Source organism: Diadema antillarum, unplaced genomic scaffold (genome assembly GCF_040938485.1).
Source record: "Diadema antillarum isolate AM-2024a unplaced genomic scaffold, OU_Dant_1.0 seq00001957_RagTag, whole genome shotgun sequence".
Lineage (NCBI taxonomy): Eukaryota > Metazoa > Echinodermata > Echinoidea > Diadematoida > Diadematidae > Diadema > Diadema antillarum.
The window spans coordinates 434,575-456,285 of record NW_027272617.1 but is presented as its reverse complement, the minus strand read 5'-3'; the positions used below and the strand labels follow the sequence as shown (position 1 = coordinate 456,285).

Genomic DNA, 21,711 nt, shown 5'->3' with positions numbered 1-21,711 from the left:
ACCAATTACTCAGTGTTTTAGAAGTGGTCATAATATCATGGACGTACATACTCGGGTTGGACTTGAACCACTGACCTCCAGATTACTAGACAGGTGTCATATCCACTAGGCTATTGAGCTGCTGGCTGATAGCCAGTGCTGGTTCTTATCCCTTACAGCAGCAGGTAGAGCACATCTATTCAAATGACATCGATTCTTGCATCGCGCTGTTTTTACTGCTACTAATTCACAAATTGCCCAACATCAATGTAAACAAATTGGATACTGAATAACAGCATAACAATTTGGATATCAAACTAGTTTTGTGTTGCCTTAGGTCTGGTCGCCATGGTCCCGATACAAATGAGAATTTTGTACTTTCTATCTCAACAGAAAAATATTTTCAATATTTCACTTTCAATAACACATCGAGACTAAAATGCATCTTTCATTAAAAACACAAACAAATTTGTTTTCATGGCTATTGGTTTAAGTTCTTCCTGTTTAGCAGGGTAATTATGATCCCACATACTATAATCACAGTGGTGGCAAACTTATGCTAAAATCTAGAAACTAATTTTTGCAGTGAATTCAGGAAAGGAATGTATAAAAACCTCCGAATGGACAGGAGGATACAAAACCACAAATGTCCAGCATTTTTGCCAATATAAAAAAAACGGTGACATTCATATCAAATGAAAAATACCATTCTTTTCTTGTGAAGTCATGAAAAGTGATTGGGGAGTTCACGTAGAGCAGGTTTCAGTTGAGTAAAACTTGTACAAAATGTGGCATGGTGCACATATTGAATACCCTGTGCAGTCTGTGAGAGCCCAGAGGAGGTCACATGATCAGCAAAGTACATCATGTGACACTTTTAGGGAGAATGGAACCCAAATATCCATGTGGATTGAATCACTGCAGCAATATTGGTAGAACACATCAATGAAATTTGAGAAAAATAGGACAATCTGTTCAGAAGTTATAAGGTTTTTAAGTTTCAGTCCTGCCACTGTCGGATGAGAATTTGATTACAACACTTTTGACATCATGTATGGACTGCGAGATTGAGAAAATATAAAGAGAACTATATTCGTGACCCGCTACAACAAAAGGATCCGAAAGTCAGGGGAGGACAATTTTCTGAGAATTGCATGACAATATACTCTAACTCTTCTATTTTAATTTAATATATAGCACAACTCATAAAAGTACTCGCTTGCGGAGATATCGCTGAATTTATTAGAGCATTTCAAGTGGTTGAGGAAATCAGTTTCGAGAAAAACGCTTTCAAAGTATCCTTCCGACGCTATCATGATCAAGGGGAGGCGAGACAGTTTTCACCGCTTGACAATAGAAGGTGTGCTCCTAGCAACCTCCCCGATGTTCATTCAAGCTTAGCGCCAGCGGTCTACGCACGACCAATCAGTAATCAGGATGCCACGCCCTGACCAACGAGATCACTCCCTCGTTGCTAGGGGCGGAGTCTAGCTGCGGCTCTAAATCCAAATCTTCGGACAAGTTTCTGTTCTGTAGAAAGTCGGAAAATCATGGCCCAGAAAAATGCTGATTTCTTGCCTTTTCGTAATTAACTCTGTGATTAAGTCCTCTCAGAGGTGCATGCGCATTGATATGCGCAAACGTGTAAGTCTTTCCCACCAAAACGCTTGTTGCTATGGTAGTTAATATACCCCCAACTTAATCATGCTCTCAGAATACCAATTCTGTAATTAAATGCTAATCAGACACTTAAAATACGGCCCCTGGCTTTTGAGCTACTTTCACCACAAGTTCCACATGAACACAAAAGTTAATGACTGATCCGCATTTCCAAAATGGCAAGTGCAGTTCTGCCTGGGGCTTGGCCCTCACAAGATATGAATGGGAGATTTGCTGGCATTGTACACCCAGCAAAGGGATATGATAATGGCCCGGCGCAAGCATAAACAACTTTATCAACAAGGATGCCTGTTTACCCTGTGGAATTAATAAGTGATGTGAGCTTTCACGTTATTCTTCTTTCAGGACATGGTACAGCACGGCATATAGCTGGATGTTTCTCCATGGCAACGCTGTGTCATCTTGGCCAACAGCAGAAGAGTGAGCATGATTGCTTGATGATGATTGATGATACCTTAGTCTTCAGAAACTATGAGGCAGCCAGTTGCGGATGAGAGTTGAGAGGTGGAGACGAGGAAGGACGTAACTGGATGATGATGATGATGATGACATACAGCAGTAAGTTGCCCCTCGTAGAACAAAGATAAATCATTTGTTTGTGGTGCCCCACAAAATACAGGGGGAAAAGAATTTTTACATAATTCAACATTCTGTTCGAAAACACATGAATGTCACTTCCTATGAGCAGTAACTTGCTTCCTTGGAAAGCAAACATAAATCATTTGTTTGTGGTGCCCCACAAAATACAGGGGGAAAAGAATGTTTACATATTCAACATTCTCTTCGAAAACACATGAGCAGAACAACTTGCCCCTTGGAAAACAAAGATAAATCATTTGTTTGTGGTGCTCCACAAAATACAGGAGGAAAAGAAATGTTTACATATTCAACATTCTGTTCCAAAACACATGAATGTCACTACTTACGGGCAAATCCTCATCTTCCCCCACACTAGAGGAATGTACTGTTTCAATGATGGTTACATAATTGGATACCCTGTTTCAAAGATGACAGGTGCGACCACTTGATTTAGAGTGGAGTCCTTCGCCTGATGGGGGGACGGTATACTCGTGAAAGAATGACAGTTACATCACCGGGTACCCTGCTGCGAAGAACACGAAAATGAACCACCCCACGATGGACATGCCTCCGGCCATCTGGAAAACGATGCTCCACTGACCGGTCTTGTGGAGGATGACCCCAACGATGTAGCTGGCCAGGAATCCCTGCAGTCCAGCCAGTCCATTGGTGATGCCTACAACACACCAAAATATCAAATTAAGGAGATCAAAACTATGAAGACGCTAAATCTAAAACATTGTTTTTCTTTGCCAACATCAGCACAGACATCTACAAACTAACTGTGAACAGGTGTTGATGACAATCCTCCAGATTATCTGTGACCACACAGCTCAAAAACCCACAGGTCAATATAAATTTCTACTTTTCTACATAGTCTAGTTAAGTTCTAAGCTTTTTAAAATGATACATAACTTGTTAAAATTGGACAATCCTTACTCATGCAAAAAGTGATTTGAATAAGAGTGAGTTAGGAGATGCAGTTTCACAAAAAAAGGAGTAAAAAAAAAGGATTAGGGCCACTCAGGCATGCTGTGCAGTTGTATCAATGAAAATGCATTCTATTTCACAGTGAAAGCAGCACCTGTGCAAAAAATGTGACTCCACAAAAGAAAAAAGAAAAACTGCTAATATCTCGATTTCAGTTAATCTATAAGTTTTAAGCAGCCAAATTCTAACAATAGGTACAGAAAAGATTATACTCTTCCAGGTAAGACAAAGTTTAAAGATTTGTGTAGGGCAACCCATATTACATACTATTGGTCCATTACAGAGACCCTACTTAGTGACTTTCTGTGATATTGAGCTGGGCAGTCGCATCTTATCATGAAGAAATCTGTGTGAGAGCATCCTATTGTAACTCCCTAGTAGATCCCGTAACCCTAAAAGATGATTCAGCAACGCAAGAAGGCACTATCATGAGGCTTCTTGACTTTTATTGTTCGAGTCTCACGCAACTTTTGAGACCAAATTTGCAACATTTGAGCATATTGTTACGAAGTCATGCCCACTTTTGTAACTGCATGTCACCCCAAATGGACACAATTTTGTGATTTTGTGTACATTTCCTATGGAAAACAGTGTCCTGTCACGAAACTCATGAAATCCTGATTATTTTTTTTACTATTAATCAATTTGATTAATTTTATACTAATTATGGTAGAAAAGTGGGGGGGGGGGGGGGGGGAGGGAAGGGGGGAATCCGCCCCTCCCCCCTCCAGTTTTAGCATTTAGCCCAAAAAAGGCCCAGCCTGATTAGGGTTTATAACTATTATGGTCAAAGTATGGGGAGGATAATAACCAGGGCCCTCTTACATAAAAAAGCTGCTATGATGGCAACTCTTGCTGCAGTGGCAAGTGCCATGGCAATTACTATAATGTACAAGAATACTGCTTCCTGGGGGGCATTTCATGAAGCGTTTTGTCTGACAAATTGGTCGCTCAAATGTGCTCTCAGCCAATCAGATGCAAGGATGTCAGTAGCTTATAACAGTTTGTCAGAAAAATAAATATCTGACAAAATGCTTCATGAAATGCCCCCAGATTGCTACCAGAAGTTGTCACTCTAACGAGAATTGTTATCCTTACAATCCATGTTCTCTGAAATGAGGCCCTTACTACTCATCAAACACCTAGACAAGTTACGGCTATGAACACTGACACACAAAGGTAAAATGAGAGATCAGAGAGCAGTATAAGTGTGAATGGAAGGATCTATCTCACCCCTTTATGCCAGCTACCCAATTAAAACGGCACGAGTGGCTACATTAAGTAGCAATAACATCCACCTTTTTCAAAACCTATGAATACAGATTCTACAAGACATTATGCAGCATGGCTTCAGATTGTAATAAGCATTTTATTCTGCAGCACAAGAGGCAGAGGAAAGTGAAACAGAGTTGTTATTAAGTTTACTGCCAAGGTGAAACTATCCTCCTTGATGTCTACTGGACACTGATTTACTCCAAGTGGGTTTTTCCAAGTTTGGGTAACAGAGACAAGACCCATGGATTGTACTCAGTGGAGGTAGTCTTCTCACAAGGCTGATAATCATATAAATTGAACCAGGTGAAGCTAAATGTCACTTAAAACAGCAGGCTAAGCAACTTGATGGGGAATTCAACAAATATTTATCACATTTGCTGTCAGTATGTAAAGTCTCAACAAAAATATGTGGATTTTTTTGGCATTCCAATATGCTCAGACAGTGGGGGGGGGGGGGGGGGGGGGGGGGGGGGATACATGACAGCTTAACATAAATTTTGAGAAGTATTTTCTTTTCCTCTGCCATGGTATGATCTAATACAAATAATGCACATTACAGAGGACATCAGTAAGAATTATCCATTCTGATTGTAACTTTCCAAACACACAAGGTGATGCTGAGTGTGCTTTGGACTGTTTAAATTTTAGTGACGGTGGAAAATCTTAGAAAAGCTTGACCAAGTACTGTGCATTATTTGTTTTTACAAAGCAGTAATTTTCAAAAAATTCTGAGGATGGCACCCACTCAAAGCTAACTGAAATGCTCACAGAAACAATTTGTGATACATAGGCAATGCAGAAAGGCCCAGACTGGCAATTGTTAGTACTGATGATTAGTACGCTTACAACCCAAGAAAGGAAAGTTGGGCCTTACAGAGTGTGTACAGTTCTGGTCAAGGTGAGGATTTAGCTTTTAACGTTTTGCGAGATATTCAGAAACCTCTCTATGAGATGTCAAGGAGTATGCAGTTCTAAGGGGTATCAAAAGTTTATTAGATGAAAATCGGTTTTGAAATGGCTTAGATATCCAAAAACAAGGTGAACCAAAGAATCCTAATAAAAGGCATGACCTGTCGCCTTTTATTATTATCACTTTTTTGGATATCTCAGCCATTTGAAAACCAACTTTCATCAAATAAACGTTGAATCCTTAAAATTACATGCTATTTTATTTTCCATTTAAGAGGTTTCTCATCATCTCACTTACATAGGAATGCTCAAAACATGAATCCCCACCTCAACCAGTACTGTACAGTCCCTTTAAAGTAAAACAAAAGACTGGTCACATGATAGCTCTTGGCCAGTCATTTGATGAGGATCCATGTCACCATTTTATAAAACACATAACACCTTTTCTATGAGATTCTGAAATCCCCGTAGACTTTGCATGGGATCTATCATAGTCCTGAGGGCAACAAGTCAAAAGGGAATGAAACCCACACAAACATAAGGATTGAGTGAACGCAGCAACATTGATAGATCACATCAGGAAAGTTCGAGGAAAATCACAGATAATCTGTTGAAAAGTATGAATTTTTAAATTTTCAGTGCAGCCATACCAGGATAAGAAGGGTAACTCTAATACAGTTCATGTCATGTATATTCGACAACATCAATAAAATACATAGAATATATTAAAGGACAAGTCCACCTTCATATACATGTGGATTGAGTGAATGCAGCAATATTAATAGTAGAACACATCAGTGAAAGTTTGGGGAAAATCGGACAATCCGTTCAAAAGTTATGAATTTATAAAGTATCTGCGTAGTCACTGCTGGATGAGAAGACTACTATAGTGTATGATGTCATATGCGTACAACCTGTTGTGAAATTCTCTTTTTATTTTCTTTATATGGTAACCATATAAAGAAAATAAAAAGAGAATTTCACAAAACGTTACTTTTTGAATTAAGTGCACATTTCTTCGACTTGTTACTGACATAATATGTTAAGGGTAATATTATTCCCCCTGCCTTCTGAAAGAGAGAAGTCAAGTGTTCTTTTGTTATGCGAGAAAATTGAGAATATGTTGAATTTTCTTTATTCTTTCTTTATGTCGTTGTACTCCTGTGACATCACAAGCTATAGTAGTCTTCTCATCCAGCCTTGAGTGAGCAGAAACTTCAAAAATTCATAACTTTTGAACGGATTGTTCGATTTTCCTCAAACTCTCAATGATGTGGTCTACTAATATTGCTGCATTCACTCAACCCACATGTCTATGAAGGTGAACTTGTCCTTTAAAAACAAATAATTTGTTTCAATGAAAAGTACCCATTCCCTCAATTTGTTATTGACATACTGCTAATGGTTATGTAGGTTTTCCCAGCCAATTTTGTAAAATTGTCATTCATTTTAATTTTTAAATGTGCATTCAAATTTGTATGTTTGAAGATGTGCAGTGACTTTGGTCACACGATTTCACATTTAATGCTTTCACATATGTTTTAGGCACCCAAATCCCTGGTCACAAGTTCAAAGTTGGATGTAAGCATTCATTTTCCAGTTTGGGCATGGATTATCAAGTTTGTGCATTCAAATTAGTGCAATGGGCTCAATAAGCACTTAAAAGCACTTTCAATTTCGTTTTTAAGCAAGTGATTCTGACAATTGAGCAATCAATTTTTCTTATGCATGTATAAATAGAAAAAAAAATAGGCAAGAGTAATCATATCAAGCTAATCATTGAATGTTACAGGTGGAGATGAAGCTGAAAACCATTGTCAAAATTGTATGTGCATTCAATGAAATAGAATGCCCAAATATGAAATAGTTAGGTTGCCACATTAGTCAATTTGAACGCAGAAAAACACTTTTGAATACCGGTAACGGCATTTCGATTCCTGATCACATTTGATGAACATAAATGCTTCTTACATGTATACGAAATTGAATGACAAAGCAATGAAACTGGCTATGAAAATCTAAATTAGTTCCCATGCTTTCTGAAAGATGTAAATCAAGTGCTCTTTCATTATGCTAGAAAAGTGAAAATATGTTGAACTTTTTTTAAATATTTTCTTCATAGCATTAGTCACACACTTGACATCACAAAGTGTTGTTGTCTTCTCATCCACCAATGGGTGCACCAAAACTTTAAAAAAACCCACAAAAAACAACATATCTTTTTCTCTCAAACTATGCTTATGTGTTCTATTCTTGCATTTCCTTAATTACTCATTTATAGATTTGGCGTTCTTTTCCTTAACAATAACAGGGAGAACACACACAGAAGGGACTCACCAAACACAAGCCCTGCATGGTCCGGCGTGATGTCCTGGGGATTGACACTGATAGAGCCGTTGCACATGGCCTGTGAGCCGACGATGACCACCATACAGGCCAGTGCCACAGTGGTAGCTGTGTGTTTTGGTCACCAGGAAGGACGGGATGGCGATGCCCACGTAGGCTATCGTCTGTTACCATGGAGACAGGAAAGTGGCAGAAGAATTTAAAGGCATAATTTACTTTGATGCTCTGAAAATAGTTCCTCAGATATACACAAAATGAACAGAGCAAGACTGATAGAGAGAAAAACTGCTCTTATATTTTAGGCTTTATTGCAAAACTAGGTAGGATGATGATACAACAGACCTACACATATGCATCAAATGTGATATCTCAAACATTTTTGAAATCACTGCTCCCAAAGGTAAACTGGACCTTTAAAACTTGATGCTCTGAACCTCAGATATGAAAGAGCAATGATTTCTTACTCTAGTGTGAATGGTGGTATCTCCTTAACAAAATTCTTACCAGCAATGTATACGCTATATATTTCGCGGGGGTTTTATTTTCGCGAATTTCGCGAGTCGGGAGCTATTCGCGAAATTAACAACACGCGAAAATATTACCTTCCAAAATGAATCCCTTGCCTTGATGATACGAACATTTCAGTACTAGTACTTGTATACCATGTCACGGCTTACCGAACAGACCATACTGGCTATTAGCTTGTTTACGCACGTCCACGTCTACTTACGAATACTGTAAAGAGCCAATCCATTATCGCAAGGGGACCACTCGTCAGAAATCTAGCGCGATGGACTTAAAGGGATCATACAGTTTTGGTTGAGACCTAATTTCGGGTTTACTAACAATTTTTGGTGAAATGATTAGAAACCTCTTGTGAAATATGAAAGAGTTTGTATTTCTATGAGGAAATCAACATTTATTTGATGAAGATTGGTTTTGAACTGGCTGAGATATCCAAAAAGAGCGATTCTAATAAAGTGTGGGACCCACACTTTATTACGATCGCTTTGTTTTACTTTGTTTTTGGATGTTTCAGTTATTCCAAACCCGATTTTTATCAAATAAACTTTGAATTCCTCTTAAAATAGTATGCTCTGTACTATATCATAAAGTGTTTTCTTGGCATCTCCCAAAAAGTTAAAAGCCCAATTCTTATCTCCACCAATACTGTACCATCCCTTTAACCACTTCAAAAATGTTGAATTCTAACTTACTGGTTCGCAGAGTTTGGCAAGTCTTTTTCATGCAGTGTATAACTAGTATCATTCTTATTTGCAAGTAAGTTGAAAATTCACACTTTCTTTGCCACTTCATATTTTCTCTGGTCCCCCAATCGCGAAAATGTGTGACAGCGGCAATTCGCGAAAATTTATGTACACGAAAATTATAGCGTATACAGTATTTTACATACCGGTAAATATATCATTTACTGATATTGAAAATGTATAGATATACAATGTAAATACAAAGGCAGCCCTAAATTACAGCTGTATGTCAAATTGATCAATACACATACATATTGACACAAATCTGAATAGAATTTCACATTCAGATGTGTGCATACACACCTGACACACTAACATAGATTTGTAATACTAAGTAACCAGTACGTGGTGAATTCATATGTATATCAATGTGCATTCATACAGATTATAGGCATGATGCGAGTATGTTTTGGGAAGATAAAATTTAGATGTAGAACTACAACCACTGAATACATCTATTTTTTAAATTTTGGATAATGCAGGTCAGCAGCTTGATGGGCATACATCGGGTAAATGCCCACAAACTGTTTCCAACTAAATTACAAAAAGGATAAGTTCATTGATTTCAAAAACAAATTGAGACTATTAAAATTGGTGCATTTGCTCAAATACAAGCATGTCTAAGACACAGTTCAAGTGTAAATTATTTTATAACACATAATGACTGGTTTATAATTGTTTCTGGGGTGACAAGACTTTGTATCTACAAAATGTAAAATGTTCAGGAGAGCAAAAAAAAAAAAAAACAACAAACAAACAACCCTCCCCCCCCCCCCCAAAAAAAAAAAAACCCACACACAAAAAAACAACAACAACATAGCAGCCAAAGCACTATATCAAATGGGATAGCCTTTCCTTTGACATGCCATGGTGGCTCCATTTGGGGGTAACACAGCTAGGATTTGGACAGGACATCACTTCACTGATTATCTGAACATTAATTTTAAAAAAAAGCCATTTTCACCAAAAATTTGAGATATAAGGTCTTGTCACCCCAGGTACTAATTTACTGACAGGTATACCTACCACAACAACCTTCCTTGCCACTCCCACTCGAAAGCCTTTCTCAATTAGCCAATCACCAAGCCAGCCGGATCCCACAGAGGCGATGAAAGCCAACACCCATGGAAGGACATTAAACACCCAGCCCTATACAGAGTGTAAATCAAGCCAAAGCATGAGGAGATAAATTTCAAGGGCCACTTCTCGTGACTAAACCTGCTGGTAAATTTTATCTTTTAAAATCATTCCTGATGTCCTCACCATAATAAGTAGCAACCTTTAGATTAACTGTGTAAGGTGTCTGAAGGGCCCATTGGGTCATACTGTTTAGACATTCAATGAAATATAAAGAAAGAAATATGTTTCTCTTTGACGGTAGTGATGATAGGCAAAACCTCACTCTATGTTTAGCTTGACTTTGCAAACTATTCCTATAATTATGACATCCACAAAATGCAGTAGGAGTCTGCCGTTCCTATGGACAGGAAGCAATGGGTCAAACTGAAGTGAGATTTGATATTCACTATTCAGCCATCAATTCAGATGACTTGCAAATGAGGTTTTCATTAAATCATGTATCACAACCAACACAATTGGATAGCAATTCATCACATCTTTCTGCATATTCTGTGTTGGAACACAGATATGAAATGCATTGACACTAGGACATAATGCTTTAAATGGTTTATCTATCTACTTCATGCATTCAGGGAAGGAGAACTATGGCTTACCGTACATACATGCCATATATGGCACGTATATTGTGATTTAGAGAATTGATACCTGTGAGATGATTTACATGAAAATTCATGATCTAGAACCAAAATGACACAGTGAAACAGAAGTATCACTTTTCTTGAGAAAAAATTAACAATTTCCCACCCTGGATACCACTTAAAATGCATTTGTATATCAGGAGGAAATTTCATTGCCTACTGTGAATTTTTGCTAATATCAGTCAACATGCCAGACTGTCAGTCACAAAAACAAACACAATGTGAAATATACCACATGTGCAGTACCGAAATTGCATAACTTTATGCATGATCTTACATTACAGGGAGGAGTGTCAATATCTCAGGGACATGACTACATCTAGTATTGAAAAAATGAGTGCTGTATGAGGAGTGAAAGACATTCATGTCACTTACCTTTCCTTCTGGAAAACTTTCTGTGAAATAAGTTGGTAGCCATGACAGTGCAGTGAAGAAAACAAAATCTATACATTGGTGTGATAACAGCATGCCCCTGGAAAACAAATGACAAAAAGGAAAAAAAAACTACAATCAAAGCCACAAACAGGAAACTGTTGACAATGTAACAGTTTATATAAAATTTATTATTGGAAAATTGAGCAAAGAAAGTGGGATTCCATCGGGATTCGAACCCGAGACCTCCGGATGCTAGCCCAGTGCTCTACTGACTGAGCTATAGAAAGCCTTTCGTTCAGTGTTCGTCCCAGAAACCCTAAATTTTGTTTACGTTAGTTTAAATGAAAAAACGAGTCAATGATCACTACAGCATTGGGTATTCTTGCTTTACTTTGCAGCTCAATACTCAAAATTGTGTGAGTAGCAGTCACAAAGTTAGCATGATTCAAGTTTCACATTGGAGCAAGTTTTTGTTTTTTTTAATCATTTATTCTTTTAATTCTTTATTCATTCTTTGTTTTTTATAGAGGCAGAATATAGTTGTAGCACTGTGCACCCAAATGGTTGACTGCTTCACATGTGTGTGAAGGAGCCTGGAGTGTGGGAAGACCATGGAATGGGATACTTGCTCAACTTGGATGTATTCAGAAATCCAGCTTTGTATGCAGCACACACACAGCCAAAGAAGCTTGATTGGAATAGAATATTACCACTGAATGTATGCTTTGGTACACACATTCACTGACAAGCAATTCTATTCTACAGGGCCTGCATTAGGCTAGGTGTGATTTTCGAATGTACCCTGGTGGCCAGCAAATGACGATCAAGTCAGTCAAACCAACACTACACTTGTATTTCCCCACGCTGTATGGTCTTTGATGTAGCTAGCCAGTGCAAGAACACAGTAAATACCAGAGTTGTGAAGATACTGATACAGATATTGGGGCAAGCACAAAGTTTTGAACCAACTTTTTTTTCCTTCATGTTTCCCCCCTTCAAACCCACAAAGTCAACTATGCAAAACCCCAAAAATAATGACTGTTCAGAGATGTACACACTTTCACTTCATTTCTGCAACTTTCCAACACTAGTAAATATCTAAAGACACCCCAATGCAATGGCAACACCATTACTTGATTGAACCAAGTTTTATAAATGTGTGAATCATAGGTACTGTTTGTTCAAATGATTGCATTTTATAAGGCCCTTGAGTTACAAATTTTCTTTATCATTTCATTTTCTCTTTTTTTATATCTTTTTGGGCAAGTTAAATTCATGTTTGGGCAAGTGTTCTGTTACAAATTGAAAATCTGCTTGCCTGACTAGGCAAGTGGTGAAAAAAAAAGTCACATAGCACACTGCATGTGAGCAGGGAGGTGAGTAAAAGTCACTAATCTTACCCACTGAACCACATCAGCTTCTAATTCACAACAAACAAGGCCTACAGGGAAAAGTTACAATGATCCTGGTGTGACAATCTACTCCCCATCCCCTTGGAAAAAAAAAGTTTGGGGAAGAATTCATCTTTTCTGTTAACATCACATGGTTGGAGAGTTTGTATTTCAGTTCCATTCAAATATCTGGGATAGATCATGGGCTTTCCAAGGAGCTCATTCTGCCTACCAGATGAAAATACAGGTAAAATCCTGTACACAGTACATGTAGGCATTGTCATATCTGCCAAGCTGGATATTTTCTCTTGGGATATTACCAAACCAACCAAAACTCATAATGTCGAGTCTTTACTTTCTACATAAAAAACAAACAAACAAACTTACCAGAAAGGCACTTTTGACATTAATGTAAGGCAGGAGAATGGCTTGACTTGTTTCCCTGAAGACGACTTCTCTTCTGAGACAGATCCGTTGCCATTGGATACCAGTGGCTCCAGGTCGTCCCTCTGGTGCTCCATCCGCTTTGCTGCTGCTTCCCGCTGTCTGGAATGCTTGGAAAAGAGGCGCATGGCAACGGTCCAGAGGATGCTGAGCGAACCGAAAAGGTAGAAGACGGAGTGCCAGCCATACTGCTCCAGGAGTATGGAACCCACAAACCCATTTACCAGCGTCCTGCAGGATAATTGAAGAGGACCCATACACATACATGTAATGTGGTTTAGTTCATTCACATCATTGGTAATCCCTTTTCAAAAATGATCTGATATCTGTAAGAGGTGTATAGCGCCACCTCTAGAGAGAAACATTACAGTGAATAAAGTCTAGCAGTTGTACTCTTAGACCCGATGTAAAATGTCTTCAATCAGTATGATTCCCCACCATTGATAGTGAACCCGAGTCACTGTAGGGTAGCTGAGAGATCCAGCATACAACAGCAATGATACAATATCCATTACTCTTATTGAAAAAACACCCAAACAATTAACACACTTGATTGCCTGAAGGTCCACTGCAGTATAATGACATGAAAAGAAGACGATTATTGGTGAAATGTCAAGTTCTATCCTTTCTGCGTTCATGTCTTAAAAATAACCTGGAACTTCTTCTGGAATAATCTCCCTTTCCCTCCAGTAATGCATGTTCCTATAACTCTTGCACTGTCCCTTCTGGCAATCCTGTTTACATTAACTCATTGAATCCTGGTGTAGGTTTCTGCATCTTGTTTTCATTAACTTGGTGATTCTAAATCTAACTGTATATTAAGAAAGACTTGACAGAACTCATTCAATCCACTGAATCTGCATGATATCAGAAAAAAAAAAATGGAAATTTCAGAGAGATGTAATAACTTCAGTCTTCTCAAATTGGTTGCATGAATTTCAGGATCACTAACGTAATTAGTGATTCGGAGGCAGTTGGTGATTCTGCAGTTGAAATTATACACAATTGTATATGACCAAAATTTCGTTCAAATGAAAGGGGTCTTATTCTATCTTCACTAACTCAAAACGTAGAAATTTGCAAGAAAAGATAAAACTATAAACCACAGAAATGTGGTGTGGGGGACTTGAGAGTTTATAACACATGTACATAACTTTGCATATTTGTTAACAGTATAGACCTGTCATTTGAATGTGCTATATGAGATAATGGACTGCCTTCAGCAATGTAAAAATGAACGAAAAAAAAAGTGATTTCTGAAATATTCCTGAAAATGAAATCATAATCTACTATGCATCCTACAAATGTCTGCATTTCATGCATATGAAAAACTATATTCTGAGCTAATTACCTGCAAACAAAATGAGGGATAAGAAGAGAGAGTGAATTCGAATATCAATGGTAAATTTAGAATGATTATATGGTGGGCATTTTTGTGCATTTGGTGCTCAACTTACTAGCGTAAAAATAAGAACATGTGAATATTCTTCTTCTTTTCTTTTTCTTTTCTTTTTTTTTTTTGGGGGGGGGGGGAGGGAATTATTAGAGCGTGCACAGATACACTGTCTCTGTCTCTCCCACACACACACAAACACTCACAGACATTACACCATAGAAGCAGATCCAGCTCATAGCAGATAGTTTCAAGACCACAGGAGTTTCTTTGCTACTTGGATTTCAGTCATTGTAGCTTCGTAATTCTGTGGTGTCTTGCACGACAGCCCGAATGAGACACAATCATGGTGACATTTTTGGTATATTCTGGTATGGAGTAGAAGCTCATTTTAGAATGTATGTATTCAACCAATATCTATCCATCTACAAATGGGTGATTCCTAATCCTGGATCGCAATTATCAAGACATGTTCTCATTCTTACCCAAATCCTGTGGCAGCAAATAAAGTTGCTATGGCATTTCCCTTTCTGGCGGCGGACACCTTTTCTCCGACTAGACTACTCATGGAAGGGTAATGAGGACCTTTTGCAACAAAGTCGGCCAGAAGGACAAGGTACCAGAACAGGAGAGAGGAAGATATAATGAAATATTTAACGCTCAACAGGTACAGTGTAAACTGTAAGAGATGATTCAGAATGGCAAAGATACCCTTTAGGCCTGAGCTCCATCCTTCATTTAATATAACTGTTTGCACTGTTTGGGCCAGTGACCAATGATGACTGATGGTGACTAATGATCATTATTCTAGCTTTATCTGTAAACCTACAATGATAAAATTCAAACTGGTAGATAAAATAATGGTGGACTACACGCAATAATTTCAAACTGAAATGAAATGAAAAGAAAAGAACACAACTTGAAGTTACACAATTAAAATAGTAGTAAAACTACTCTATGCACAGTCAACAAATCTCTTGACATTGTAAAATTTGCATTTCAGTGGAAATTATAAAGCGTGGATGACTGAGATTTAAACATAATTCTAAACAGAACAAGATTCCTTTCTTTTCTTTTCTTTTCTTCTACAAGAAATAAAGCAATCAGAAAGTTGATAGGGCTTGAAGGACATGGCTAATGGTACAGCGCTTTTCTTTCAGGATCAGTTTAGATGATCATGGAGACATCATAAATTTGGGAAAGTAAAGACATAAACAAAACATTTGCTTTGAAATGAAGAAGTCATACCTGGCTAGAAAAAAGAAATATCTGGAGGTAAAAAACAAAATCTGGGATAAAATATGACGAAAATGGTTGGTACAAGCTCTTCACTATCCAAAATTTTCAGTTGTCCACATCAGCACTCACGTTTGAACTTGCACTTTGAACCGTACTGGGTTTTAATTTGCTCTAAAAATCAAATTTCATTCTGTATGTCCATTATGACCATGAATGTGAGAATGACCCCAAAAGCCTGCATCTCTTTAGATTTACATTACAATGAATGGAAAATGAAGATATGATGCAAAATTTTTGCACTTAGACAGAATGATTAAAAAAAAAAAATCTTTAAAAAATGGTGCATGAATCTCCTTCTTTGAGGAAGAGGTTATGCTACAGTGTATGCTTTAAAGAATAAGCTGGACGAGCATTGGAAGAAGTGTGTATTTGATTATGAGTAGCTATGTACTATGTATGTCCTTGGTCTCAAGCAGTTTTCACCCTTCCTTGCCATGTGTAGGTCCCTTAGATTTTTTTTTTTGAATTTTAAGATGTATGTTTGAATGAGACTAGCCCAGGCTATATTAATTGGAAGGATCAAGAGCAGCCGAGGATACAATCCTGATTGATAAACAGGCTCTGACCTACAGCATCGTTCCAGAAAAGTATATCCATGGGAAATTACCACATATTGCAGCAAACAGGTTTAACTTGATATACACACTATACTCACTCTGAGCTAAGCCCTGCAGGAGGCGTACAATAATCATGAGTGCCAGGGCGCCCTCTTTTGACTCCACAAGGTAAGGCACAATGGGAGTTATCACAGTCAGGACGGCCCAGAAGAGTGCACACACAGTTATTACAAGATCCCCGCCGACACGGTCACTCAGACCCCCTCCTGGGATCTGCAGGACAGGGTAACCCCAGAAGAAGGAACCCAGAACCAAACCCTGTAGCATACACGGAAAAGACAGAAACATCATCACCAGGACCATCACATTAATTGACTGGATGCAATTGACTGAGTTTTTGAAGACACAACTGCGCTTACACTAACCAGTCAATAAAGTTGGCATTAAGAACAAGAGACCCGCGGGTCTAGCGCTCACCTGAGTATCGCAAGTTCACCTTTCACGCAGTCACTAATCTAATATTATTCACAGCTCTACCAAAATTTTTACCAGGCATTCGCAAGTAGAAAATGAAAATGTACAATAAGGGCCCAAATTTTTTAAGATTCCTTAATTTGGGGGGAATGGGGCCCCCTGGGGCCCTCTGGGTGGGGCATGGTGCCCATTTTTATAAATTGAGATCCTGACCCCCTAGGGATGCTACCTGCCAAGTTTGACGAAAATACATCATGAGGTTTTCAGGAAGAAGATGAAAATGTACAATTCAGGCCCCCATTTGGACCTTCCCAACCGACCCCCCCCCCCCCCCCCCTGCCCCCAAGAGGGGCACCCCTGGATCTCCTATGAACAAACTTGAAACTACAGTCATTAATGTACTCACTCATAGTATTATCTTAGCTCTATAACTTCTGATTCTAGAGAAGATTTTTAAAGATTACTTCATTTGGGGGGTTTGGGGCCCCCCTGGGGGCCCCCTGGGTGAGGCATGGTGCCCATTTTAACAAATTGAGATCCTAACCCCCTAGGGATGCTACCTGCCATGTTTGGTGAAAATGGGTCATGGGGTTCTGAAGAAGAAGATAAAAATGTACAATTTAGGCCCCATTAGGACTCCTCCTCACCCCCCTCCCCTGGGTCCCAAGGGGGGCACCCCTGATTCTGCCATGAACAAACTTGAAACTACAGTCATCAATGTACTAACTCATAGTATTAACTTAGCTCTATCACTTCGTGTTCTAGAGAAGAAGATTTTTACAGATTCCTTAATTTTGGGGGGTTTGGGCCCCCTGTGGGCCCCCTGGGCGGGGCATGGTGCCCATTTTAACAAATTGAGTTCCTAACCCCCTAGGGATGCTACCTCCCAAGTTTGGTGAAAATGGGTCATGGGGTTCTCAAGAAGAAGATGAAAATGTACAATTTAGGCCCCATTAGAACCCCTCCCCACCCCCCTCCCCTGGGTCCCAAGGGGGGCACCCCTGATTCTGCCATGAACAAACTTGAAACTACAGTCATCAATGTACTAACTCATAGTATTAACTTAGCTCTATCACTTCTGGTTCTAGAGAAGAAGATTTTTACAGATTCCTTAATTTTGGGGGGTTTGGGCCCCCTGGGGGCCCCCTGGGTGGGGCATGGTGCCCATTTTAACAAATTGAGTTCCTAACCCCTTAGGGATGCTACCTGCCAAGTTTGATGAAAATCGGTCTTGGGGTTTTCAAGAAGAAGATGAAAATGTAAAAAGTTTACGCACGACGCACGACGCACGACGCACGACGGACGACGGACGACGGACGACGGACGCCGGACGCCGGACGACGCACGACGCACGACGGGCGCCGGACGAAGGGCGATCGCAATAGCTCACTTGAGCCTTTGGCTCAGGTGAGCTAAAAATCAGATTCAGATCTAAATCTAAGCTTTGTATTATTTTTTACAAGTAATATCATCATTACTATAACTATCACCATTACTATTGGTGTACATTTTTCTATCACGACATTTTTCTCACAGATTGTTGTAATTGCAGTAAACTCGCTTTAAATTAAAACGAAGTCCTCGGGACTGGCAGTTTTCTTTCATTACATCGAAATTACATTCTAACCTCACAAATAAACAATAACAAACATAGAGTGGATAATGTTGTGGCCTGAATTTTTATTTAGTTGCAACCAGAATTTTGTTATACCCGTGTTCGTTATAATGAGCGTGCACTGTACTATTCAAGTTTTCATGCCAAGCTGCAAAACGCCCAGATGGTACCTCTTATTTAAAGGGATCGTATAGTTTTGGTTGAGACCTAATTACAGGTTTCTAACATTTTTTTTTTTGTGAGATGAGAAACCTCTTATGAAATATCGATATGAAAGAGCATGTAATTCCATGAGGAATTCAACGTTTATTTGATGAAAATTGGTTTTGAAATGGCTGAGATATCCAAAACAGAGCAATTCTAATAAAGTGTGGGACCCAAATTTTATTACGATCGCTTTGTTTTACTCTGTTTTTTTGATGTTTCAGTCATTCCAAAACCCGATTTTCATCAAATAAACTTTGAATTTCTCTTAAAATGGTACGCTCTGGACTATTTCATAAGTGGTTTCTTGGTATCTTGCAAAAAGTTACAAACCCAATTCTCATCTCCACCAATACTGTACCATCCCTTTAACTCCTTATGATTTGTAAAATTCAACTTTACAATTTGTTTTAGAGCAGAGTTTTTAAAACAATTATCATTTAAATGCCTTTCTCCTCAATGCTGTGGTATACTCACCAGTTGTGCTTTATCCCAGTTGAACTCATCAGCGAGAGAAACAGCTACAATGGACATGGCAGTTCGGCAAGAGTAGGCGAGGGTAGTCCCAACAAACAGCACAAGAGTCCATTGCTTGCGCTCCCTCCTGAAATGAGTATACAAACACACAAGATATGATTTGATTATGCAACCTATACATAAATACACTGTATCATGCATTTCTCCATATTTCACTTGTATTGTAATGTTGCAAACTTGCGAGTTGGATCATTACAATGCATTTAAATAACAAAAAAGACAATGTACACAGATAATCAAACTAGGACAAGACAAGACTCAATACAGCTGAAAAACAGATGGAACAAGGAGATGAAAACTCAAAATTGAGATGTTCAAGCATGCATGCCATACAGTCTGGAAATAATATTCAAATACAGTAAGATGTGAAGCACTTAAATCGCATGAATCACAATGAAATAGACATTTTACATTCTATGTAATGTATGCAATGCCAATAGGCATTTTACATTGCATGCTTAGAGAATAGTGGACACTTGTTGACATGCCCATTATTAGGACATGATATTTTAAGTATCAAAGAATATTTCTACATATTATCTCAAAAAATCAATCTCAGTTGCTATCATTTGTAGGGTAATAATCCTTAATTGCGACAAGACTAGGTGCCTACATGTATATGCTGCAGGGGCAGTTTCAATCATTGATAAAAACAGCTAGAGAGTGTAAGTGAGGGTACTCTTGCACCTCATTGGGCCTTTTCATCAATAAATGAAATGGCTCCTGCCGCGAATAATAGGCACCCTGTCAGCTGTTGCAAACAGGGATCAAGTTTAAATTCTGCTATCAATTTTAATATACACTACATCTACATTGGTATATTCTGGAAATCAAATTTTGATTGCTTTTAGAAAGAATGTGAATTGTTTTGATAATGCTTTACATTTCTAATTCTGGGCCCTGTTTTATGAAGAGTTATAACTGATTATATAGTTGATTTCAATCATAAGTCTATGGCAGCCTGTGGCTGTGTGTTAAGGAAATTTAAAATCAATTTATCTTAATGGAGCACTGATCTTCCAACAAGTCTGCTGAAGAAGCAACAAACAACTCTCTCATATTGAAACTATGGCTATGCTATGCACTCACTCACAACAGCAACATCAATACAATTTACAAAATACATAGACCCTGCTATATCCGATCCCTTACGCAGAGACTCCAACCCTAAGCACCTTCTGATCTGGAGATTCTCCCGCCTGAAACCCCTAGCAAACGGGAGACTCCAACTTGATGTGCGCGAAGCGCATATCACGAGCGCTAAGTTCCTTGTGGCCGGGGTCCAGGGCCTGCTTGGGCCCTGGAAGCTCTAATAATTAGGGTTCTTGATGCTCTCTCGTGCTATCTAAGGCTTATTTTTCAACATACGGAGACAAAAAGTAAGAAATCATTTCAAACAGGAGACACAGAGCCAGGGTGGGAGAAATTAAATCTCAAACGAGAGAACGGGAGATTTTGCAAAAGTGGGCTTTCGGCGGGAGATCTCCCGTCGAAAGCGGGAGAGTTGGAGTCTCTGCTTACGGAGAGTTAACATCACACTTCAGCATGGTCATGGAACTTTGTGAGACCTGTGCCGTAGGCCTCCTACGGTACTGCACATGATAATGTGGTGTGTGTTTGTTGTTTTTCTTGTTCACTTACTCTGACCACTGTGATGAATGATTTGGAGATCTGGCCCCTGGCCGAGGCGATGAGCTGGCACTGCCACTACCAGATTTTTTCGTCATTTCAGCAAAAGGAAGTCTGCCTACCTCTCTACGCTGACCGTTAGTAAGCCCCGACCCCTGGGTTACTTAGAAACGGGAATGTTTCCTGCAGGTGTTGTAAGGTGAGTTTGTTCCCGTGGGAAAACGCCGCGACTGTTGGGGGTTGGTTGGGGTAAAAAGGGGCACGGGTCCCACGTCACACCTCCTGGATCCAACAGCAGCTACCACCACGCCACGCCGGCAGCTCCGGCGGGTATCTCATTGAGGTGTCGGTAGTAGGCTAGGCACGGCCTCAGATGCACTTCAACAGGTTTGTCTCTTATCGATCAAGATAAAGATCTGAGTTTTTCCAACAGGCTTAATGTCACATCATCCCGAGATGAGCACACGTAGGACAAATCTAACAATTACGGTTATGAAAATGAATGTGATTTAAGTGTCTTCTTACGACCTGCCAAGAATTCGAGATCATCACTTTCGCATCGGCTTTATGTGACGTGCGCGCGCGTGCGTACTCGTCCATAGAGATTATTAGTATACATCTCTATGTACTCGTCTCAAACTTGCGCGTTATTAGCACTGTAGAAGCACGCATACACTGATCACGATCCCCCCCCCCCCCTCTTTCCCCAAAGTGTAAACCACTAGTACTTCACCAACATGTACAATACCTCATCAAATCCGAAACGAACACAATTTGGAGGCGCCACATTTTGAAATAATCCTCGCAAAATTATGCAGACTCACAGCATAGTAAGATGAGAATACAATTGCATAATTTGAAGCACAATTTGCGCTTCCATGAGCAATTTCACTTGGACAATTTGGCAAAGCAGATTATGGTATCATTATCATAGATATATCCGTGTTAGTTGTATTGACTTTGGACAAAATAAAAGAAAGTTTCAAAAG

The 21,711-nt window shown here is 39.1% G+C and overlaps 1 protein-coding gene across 1 annotated transcript; it reads right to left on the bottom strand.

Moving 5' to 3' along the window:
* Nucleotides 1-2,579: 2,579 nt before the first annotated feature.
* On the bottom strand, nucleotides 2,580-20,841 carry LOC139713404 (voltage-gated purine nucleotide uniporter SLC17A9-like). Its single transcript, XM_071625139.1, has 9 exons — nucleotides 20,735-20,841; nucleotides 19,034-19,160; nucleotides 16,362-16,581; nucleotides 14,893-14,992; nucleotides 12,958-13,245; nucleotides 11,180-11,276; nucleotides 10,049-10,175; nucleotides 7,750-7,866; nucleotides 2,580-2,914 (listed from the first exon to the last, which is right to left on the bottom strand). Exons 1-9 carry the CDS (start codon nucleotides 20,818-20,820, stop codon nucleotides 2,745-2,747), a joined length of 1,332 nt encoding a protein of 443 aa, XP_071481240.1. The 5' UTR covers nucleotides 20,821-20,841; the 3' UTR covers nucleotides 2,580-2,744.
* Between the last annotated feature and the right edge of the window lie 870 nt (nucleotides 20,842-21,711).

What these genes read in the sequence shown, in the direction of transcription:
- LOC139713404 (XM_071625139.1), bottom strand. Translation starts at nt 20,820, where the DNA reads ATGACGAAAAAATCTGGTAGTGGCAGTGCCAGCTCATCGCCTCGGCCA. An exon ending in CCTGCAGGGCTTAGCTCAGA is followed by an intron (nt 14,993 to 16,361) that starts GTGAGTATAGTG and finishes TTGTTGCAAAAG; the next exon opens with GTCCTCATTACCCTTCCATG. An exon ending in ATGTCAAAAGTGCCTTTCTG is followed by an intron (nt 11,277 to 12,957) that starts GTAAGTTTGTTT and finishes TTTGTTTTCCAG; the next exon opens with GGGCATGCTGTTATCACACC.